Source organism: Salvelinus namaycush, chromosome 7, assembly GCF_016432855.1.
Source record: "Salvelinus namaycush isolate Seneca chromosome 7, SaNama_1.0, whole genome shotgun sequence".
NCBI classification, from domain to species: Eukaryota; Metazoa; Chordata; class Actinopteri; order Salmoniformes; family Salmonidae; genus Salvelinus; species Salvelinus namaycush.
This window is the reverse complement of record NC_052313.1, coordinates 59,105,978-59,114,400: the sequence shown is the minus strand read 5'-3', so window position 1 is coordinate 59,114,400 and position 8,423 is coordinate 59,105,978. Positions and strand designations below refer to the sequence as shown.

The 8,423-nt window shown below is 44.2% G+C and overlaps 1 protein-coding gene across 1 annotated transcript; it reads left to right on the top strand.

Annotated features, from left to right (window-relative positions):
- The first annotated feature begins 6,512 nt into the window (after window positions 1-6,512).
- On the top strand, window positions 6,513-8,087 carry LOC120050582 (pleckstrin homology-like domain family A member 1). The gene is made up of 3 exons (XM_038997176.1): window positions 6,513-6,635; window positions 7,218-7,267; window positions 7,484-8,087. The coding sequence occupies exons 1-3, from the start codon at window positions 6,578-6,580 to the stop codon at window positions 7,895-7,897; spliced, it is 522 nt and encodes a 173-aa protein (XP_038853104.1). The 5' UTR covers window positions 6,513-6,577; the 3' UTR covers window positions 7,898-8,087.
- The last annotated feature ends 336 nt before the right edge of the window (window positions 8,088-8,423 follow it).

The window sequence follows — 8,423 nt, the reverse complement described above, 5'->3', positions numbered from 1 at the left end:
GCACGACAGAGACTCTTCAACCCACACTGACACCCTGGTAAAGAAGGCACGACAGAGACTCATCAACCCACACTGACACCGTGGTGAAATCACGACAGCGACTCTTCAAACCACACTGACAGGAGGCTGAAGAAATCCTGCCTGTTCCCGAGGGCCCTCACAGTGTTCTACAGGAGCACCATCGAGAGCATACTGTCGGCTAGATAACAGCCTGCAAGGCTCTACAGAAGGTGGTACGCTCAGCCGAACGCACCATTGGGTGCCTGCCCTCCAGGACACCTACAACACCAGGTGTCGTATGTGATAAGAAGACCTCAGCCACCCGAGCCACGGCCTGCCCTCCAGGACACCTACAACACCAGTTGTCGTATGTGATAAGAAGACCTCAGCCACCCGAGCCACGGCCTGCCCTCCAGGACACCTACAACACCAGGTGTCGTAGGTGATAAGAAGACCTCAGCCACCCGAGCCACGGCCTGCCCTCCAGGACACCTACAACACCAGGTGTCGTATGTGATAAGAAGACCTCAGCCACCCGAGCCACGGCCTGCCCTCCAGGACACCTACAACACCAGGTGTCGTATGTGATAAGAAGACCTCAACCACCCGAGCCACGGCCTGCCCTCCAGGACACCTACAACACCAGGTGTCGTATGTGATAAGAAGACCTCAGCCACCCGAGCCACGGCCTGCCCTCCAGGACACCTACAACACCAGGTGTCGTATGTGATAAGAAGACCTCAGCCACCCGAGCCACGGCCTGCCCTCCAGGACACCTACAACACCAGGTGTCGTATGTGATAAGAAGACCTCAGCCACCCGAGCCACGGCCTGCCCTCCAGGACACCTACAACACCAGGTGTCGTATGTGATAAGAAGACCTCAGCCACCCGAGCCACGGCCTGCCCTCCAGGACACCTACAACACCAGGTGTCGTATGTGATAAGAAGACCTCAGCCACCCGAGCCACGGCCTGCCCTCCAGGACACCTACAACACCAGGTGTCGTATGTGATAAGAAGACCTCAGCCACCCGAGCCACGGCCTGTTCTCCCTGCTTCCATCACTCAGACGTGGGCAGTATAGGTACATCATGGCAAAAACTGTCAGACTTCTACCGCCAGACCATCAGGCTGATGAATAGCCACCACTAGTCAGCTACCTGCTACCCCTGTGTGTCCCCAACTGATGTTTATCCTGCCCCCACCCCCCAATGGACATTTATAATTGTTACAGTTGTAAATATGTATATATTATTATTATTTGTATTATTGTTTCATCCACTTCTCTTTGACCAGCACTGTTGGAGCTCAGAGCTGAAGAATGTCACTGTACCCTGCTATCATATCTGCAACCTTGTGAATATGACTAATAAACCTAATCTAATCTATAGTGATCACCACAGTCAATTTTATGTAGATGAGAGAGGATAAAGCACATGGGGGGAGAGAGAAAGAGTGAAAGAGAGAGTAGGTAAAGGAAGTAAAACGGAAGAAATGTTACCACAAACACTTGTGCAGTGACGGAGAGACTATGATACTGGGGCGTGTTAAGACTGATGTGAGAGACATTTAAAATTGAGGAAGCGAGAGGGAGAGAACAGACAGTGTATTTCACTCACTCTCACACACACACACAAACACACAGAGAGATGATCATCTACCAATGCTGTGGCTGTCTTCCTAAACCACCTCTGGTGTAACCTGTTGATTATAGAAGGCCTGTGGGCTACAAGTCACCATGGGGCCCCGTGACTGCTGGTCCTGGACCTGCCTACCTCTCACCATCCTGGTTGTGCTTCTCTTCCCCCAGGATGCCCATGGTAAGTTAGACCCAGAAAAAAAAACATATTTAGAAACATTTTTATGATTAAAGGACAGCGTATTGTGGTTGGTTCAGTCTCATCACATAGTAAGAGAAGTGTTGCTGGTAAGTAGAAGAACAATTGTGGTTCTCTTTGAGTGAACATTTTGGTAAATATCTGAAATGTCATCCTCATATTCAAGACTTTCAGTTTTTGTCATCCTTGCAAAAAGGTGTGTGTGAGACCTAGATGAAGGTAAAGAGATATCCCGTTGAAGAAAAAAACTAGGGGACAAAAAATAAGAGATTAGCGGGGTAGGAAAATTAGTCGAAAGTCACTTTTTTCTGTCTTAATTTCCGCCCCATCCTCCTACTTATAGATTAATAATTTGTTATTAATGTTCTCGTCCCTGTTTTCCAGTTGTTGTTGTTGAAACAAATCGCTCTAACTTCTGGCTTCCATTTTGTTTCCACTGAATAGCAAATATACATTTCACACTGGCATTTTGAATCCATCAACAACATCAATATTTTTCAATTTACATTACAGAGATACACTACTGTAGCTTACTCATACTGAACGTAATTTTTTGTTGTTGGGTTGCACATCTCAGTTATACTTCTGTCATGTATTGTAATTTATATGATTTCAACAACAGTCATGAGGGCATGTGTGAATTAAAGTTAACTTATCATAACTTGATCATGATGAAAATATGGGCCCGGTTTTTCCTCAGTCAGTCAGTGATTGTTATTAACCAGAGTATGAGTTGTTCAATATCTGTCAGATCTCTCTGTGTGAACACACCCATGGTCTCTATTAATATAACACTGCTGTGGCTTTCCTGTGGTCGGAGGGTATTATTGAGCTGTGTGTGGTAGGCCTACAGTCAAGCTGTATGATGTTATTGTTTTTTCACCTCTACTGTTCTCTCATTGATACTGAGAAGTCTGACACTCCTTGCCACTAATTGACATTCGTAATTCATTGATGGTCAGTTATACTGAGTTAAACTGAGACCTTTGGTATATACAGTACCAGTCAAAAAATTGGACACACCTACTCATTCAAGGGTTTTTCTTTATTTCACTATTTCCTACGTTGTAGAATAACAGTGAAGAAATCAAATCTATGAAATAACACATATGGAATCATGTAGTAACCAAAAAACTGTTAAACAAATCAAAATGTATTTTAGATTTTAGATTCTTCAAAATAGCCACCCTTGGTGTCGTCTCTCAATTTTAAAAAACGTGTCAATACTTTGCCCCTTGATAACCAGCGCACTTCTGTATGTTGTAAAAGCATTACATGGTCGCTGCCCATATCATTGCATAGTGCAGAAAATACACGGGAGTTCAGGGGCCTTGCTTTAACAAAGTTAACCATTTTCACTGTAGTGTCCAAAACGTCTTTCAAGCTGTCAGGCATTCCCTTGGCAGCAAGAGCCTCTCGGTGGATGCTGCAGTGTACCCAAGTGGCGTCGTGAGCAACTGCTTGCACGCGCGTTACCACTCCACTATGTCTCCCTGTCATGGCTTTTGCGCCATCAGTACAGATACCAACACATCTTGACCACCAAAGTCTATTTGATGTCACAAAGCTGTCCAGTACTTAATAAATATCCTCTCCTGTTGTCCTGGTTTACAGTGGTTTACAGAAGAGGATGTCTTCCTTAATTGACCCCCCATAAATGTAACAGACATATACCAGGAGCTGTGCCAGGCCTGCCACATCTGTTGACTCATCCAGCTGTAGTGCATAGAATTCACTGGCTTGTATGCGAAGCAGTAATTGTTTCAAAACATCTCTTGCCATGTCACTGATGCGTGGTGAAACAGTGTTGTTTGAGGAAGACATTGTCTGTATATTTTTTGGGGCCTTTTCTCCCAGCATTGTCCCAGCCATATCCGTGGCAGCAGGAAGAATTAAGTCCTCCACAATAGTATGGGGCTTGCCTGTCCTAGCCACTCGGTAGCTCACCATATAAGATGCTTCTAGCCCCTTCTTATTAATGGTATCTGTTGCTTTTATACATGTATTACTACTCAAAATTTGTCTTAATTATCGGTCAAAAAACTCCCGTGGCTTATTTTTTTAATTGGCATGTTTTGTTTCTAAATGTCTGCGCAAGAGTGAAGGTTTCATCGAGTGAGATAGTACTTTTTCACATTTAACACGCTGTGGCTGAGGAAATGCACTACTCCCAGTATAAGTGAACCCCAAATCAATGTAGTTCTCATCATATTTGTGCCAATAAGCTACGGGAGTTTTTTGATCGATAATTAAGACAACTTTCGAGTAGTAAGACATGTATAAAAGCAACAGATACCATTAATAAGAAGGGTCTATATGGTGAGCTACCGAGTGGCTAGGAAAGGCAAGCCCCATACTATTGTGGAGGACTTAGGTCCAACGTCCCTGTCTGTTGTTCGGTGCTTTCACGGGTAAGGGGGCAGTAGCTCTTCGGCTGCATCAGATTCCCAACTGTCAGTGTCCATGCTAGCTGGGCTAACAACAAATGTAGAATTACTGATGCTAGCATTGGATGTGCTCGTGGAAGCAGAACAACTTGTGTCATCGACAGGTGCAGGTGTAGTACTGCTGGTAGTAGCAGTACTTCCAGTAGAGCTGGTATGTGTCTCTGTGGATGCCGGCCTTACTTTTTTTTAACCATTTTTGAGCAAATGGAATGGACGTTTGGCTACATACGGACCGTTAGTGGAATTCCCACGAGAGAGTAACAGTTAATGTGATTGGATGTTAATTATTTGACTAGGCTACCTGTATTTGACATTGTGTTGTTATCTCGCTGAACACTAGATGGTTTCATTTTATTTTTGGCAGTGAAGTGATTAAAAAAACTCAACCAAATGTATAGCCCCGTTGGAAAATATAAATGGACTGTTTGAAAATGTGATTTATTTATTTAAAAAAAAAAGTGTATCACATTTTTATTTGGCGTACCTCCGACGGCATTGCACGTACTCCAGTTTGGGAATACCTGCTCCAGAGAACGCGTTTCCACTGCTCCAGCGTCCAATGGTATGGAAACCCATTTCATGAAGCTCCCTGCGAACAGTATTTGTGCTGAGTGAGTGTTGCAACCGAGGACAGACGATTTTTACGCGCTACGCGCTTCTGCACTCTGCAGTCCCATTCTGTGAGCTTGTGTACCCTACCACTTCGCAGCTGAGCAGTTGTTGCTCCAAGATGTTTCCACTTCACAATAACAGCACTTACAGTTGACCGGGGCTGCTCTAGCTGGGGAGAAATTTGACAAACTGACTTGTTGGAAAGGTGGCATTCTATGACGGTGCCATGTTGAAAGCTGAGCTCTTCAGTAAGGCCATTCTACTGCCGATAAAATAGCCGAATCCATTAATTTGAAAGAGTGTCCACATACTTTTGTATATACAGTATAGTGTATTTTAGTCTGAGGGAGGATGCAACTCTGAATAAGCACAGGTGGGGTTGAATTTCAGTTCCCTAGAACCTGTATCCCCTCTGTCATATGTTAATTGAGTTCCAACTCTTCAGGATGTGAAATGTTTTTGTCACTTTTTGTGTCTTTCCCTTCTGTTAGTCATCAGAATGATGCAAGGGGGGATTTGATTTTCTCCTGTTAGCCATCACATCCTCTCATCTAGTAAAATGTATTCTCCCACACACAGGATCTGTCTGAGGCTGATCTCATAGCTGTTATTAACGAAAATATGTTTGGTTTTCTGTTTGTGGAAGATTTGATATTCATGGAACGTGAACATATGGGAACCTATTCATCAGTCTGTGATTTGTTTAATGTTCATTCCTTTTCCTTCTCTCCAGGACAAGAGAATGCTACCTGCGCAGAGATTAGATTGAAACGGAACACAGTATGGAGGGCTTCATCTGGAGATCACCTGAAGATTAACTGTTCTGTTGCTTTCTGTACCAACTCACCATCACCTGTCTCGTGGTGTAAATTGGGCCAATCAAATTACGCAAATGACTGCTTTCCTGTCAACACAACTGGCCACATTGAAACACAGTGGAGAGATTCGACAAACAGTAGACGTGACAAAGAGGGGACGTCTTTTCTGATTTTCACAAGCATATCCGTAGATGATGCAGGTCTATATCGGTGTAATTATGGACCCACTGTGAGTCATTCTATCAATGTAACTGTCTCAGGTAAGCAAGTTATTACATTTAGTTTCATTAGATTAGTTAATTTGCAATTGGTATTCATGGAGGCAAAACCTTCCTGCAACTGGGTTCTGGTTTTGTATGTATTTCAGAGAGAGTCAAAGACACCACAGATGTGTATCAGAAGAACGAAACAACCAGTAAGAGGAGATTTTGACTCTTCATAGCTCAGCATGCATTGCACACAGGACATAAAGGTGCTGCAGTATGAATATACATCAAGACACACCACAATGCTATGTCACACCTAGCTCTGATACACTGTGGTAACCAGTAACACCCTAACAGCCAGTTATACTAGCAACCTAGTATCCATGTTGAGACAAACCTCTTCAGGAGTTTAATTTTGATTTGAAATGTGTGTGTGTGTAATTAGGCAGAATTATTTAGCCATTGAAAACAAATTTCCTGCATTTTTATATTTTTGGGACTATAGCTTTTATGAATTCAAATGTGGGGTGGGGGGACATTTCCCCCCCTGTTCATAGTGGAAATTAGGCCTCTTTCTCTTATAGACAGTACACTGAGTCAGAGGGACAGCTTCCTGGAGTGGGTGTGGCCTTATGTTTACTCCTCGGCTGGGATTATGGTGTTTGTCATCGTGGTGATAACCATATCCATGCTCTCAATGCATGGCTGTAAAGGTAAGATGCTCATGATTACCTTAGCATATTAATACAGACTAATGATGACCATAGTACATTAATACAGACTAATGATGACCATAGCACATTAATACAGACTAATGATGAGCATAGTACATTAATAGAGACTAATGATGACCATAGCATATTAATACAGACTAATGATGACCATATCACATTAATACAGACTAATGATGACCATAGCACATTAATACAGACTAATGATGACCATAGCACATTAATACAGACTAATGATGACCATAGCACATTAATACAGACTAATGATGACCATAGCACATTAATACAGACTGATGATGACCATAGCACATTAATACAGACTAATGGTGACCATAGTACATTAATACAGACTAATGATGACCATAGCACATTAATACAGACTAATGATGACCATAGTACATTAATACAGACTAATGATGACCATATCACATTAATACAGACTAATGATGACCATAGTGCATTCATACAGAGTAATGATGACCGTAGTATATTCATACAGACATTTATATCTAGGACATGACATCTAATTTCAATGTTTTGTTCATGATTCCCTTGAAATTGCAGATGCCTGTCCGGCCAGGAAGTCAAGGGAAGAGGACCAAACAGAGAACCAGGTCAAACAGATATACACTACACATCTCCCTTTCATTTAGTCCTGTATTAGTACTATTAGTACAGACTCTGAATGGTCTTTAATGTGTTTACAGTATGTAACATGGTGGAGTATTTTGGTGTGCTCCTTGTCTGTCAGTCCCAGGTGTGGCCCACTATAATCAATGGTGGGGTTAGCAAATACACAGAGTATTAAAGTTGCTTACTTGTTGTTGCAGTATATGGCTATACCGATGACCCAGCAAGCATTCCCACGACCCAACCCCCAACCCCACCACAGACAAAGCATCCGATCCCACCAAGCCCAGGACCAGCCCCAAGCCCAGCCCCGGCCCCAAGCCCAGGCACAAGCCCAGGCACAAGCCCAGCCCACCCCACCACCGGACTGTATCTATGACAACGCACCTACCAGGGGCCCACGTCGCACTCATCCGGCACCTGTCCAAGCTGCAGCCAATCAGGTAGCTGTCTCAGTGGACAGTGACGATACCTATAGCAGCGGGAAGGAGAAAGAGGAAGAGAGTGATATCATGTACGCAGCGCTCAACCATCAGGTAAAGCCTCGAGCCGCGCCGCGCCCGGCACAGCCTCAGGAGGAGGGCTCAGAGTACGCAGCCATACGAGTGTCCTGAGCCCTGGAACCAGGAAGTAAAACTCCTCTTCCCGGAGGGCCACAGTCCTACTGGTCTTTGTTTCTCCCTGATTACAGGAAGGGGGTCGCTGTGTCCCAATATGGCGACCGGAGTATGGGCGAGTGGGTGTGTCGAAAGGGAAGTAGTGGGCGTGTGGAAAGGAGTGGGTGTGTCAAAGCGCTCTGCTATAGGTCAGACGGTTTTGATTGAGCTGTATTTTTCTCTTCCGTTTCTTGCCACTCAACCAGACTGTGACACACAACTAGGTGCTATCTACAACCAAAAAGGGTTTATTTGGCTGTCCTCATAAGAGAACCCTTTGAAGAACCCCCTTTGGTTCCAGGTAGAACCCTTCTGGGTTCCATGAAGAACCCTTTCCACAGAGGGTTCTACATGGAATCCAAAACAGTTCTACCTGGAACCAAAAACGGTTCTCCTATGGGGACAGCCGTAAAACCCTTTTGGAACCCTTTTTTCTACGAGTGTACCTCACATTGAGCTACCATACTGCGAGAGTTGGGACTTC

Excerpts from the sequence above, each read along its gene's own strand:
- LOC120050582 (XM_038997176.1), top strand. The coding sequence starts at position 6,578 with ATGGTGTTTGTCATCGTGGTGATAACCATATCCATGCTCTCAATGCAT. Across the intron at positions 6,636-7,217 it reads CTCAATGCATGGCTGTAAAG|ATGCCTGTCCGGCCAGGAAG; the intron begins GTAAGATGCTCA and ends TTGAAATTGCAG. Across the intron at positions 7,268-7,483 it reads AGGACCAAACAGAGAACCAG|TATATGGCTATACCGATGAC; the intron begins GTCAAACAGATA and ends TTGTTGTTGCAG.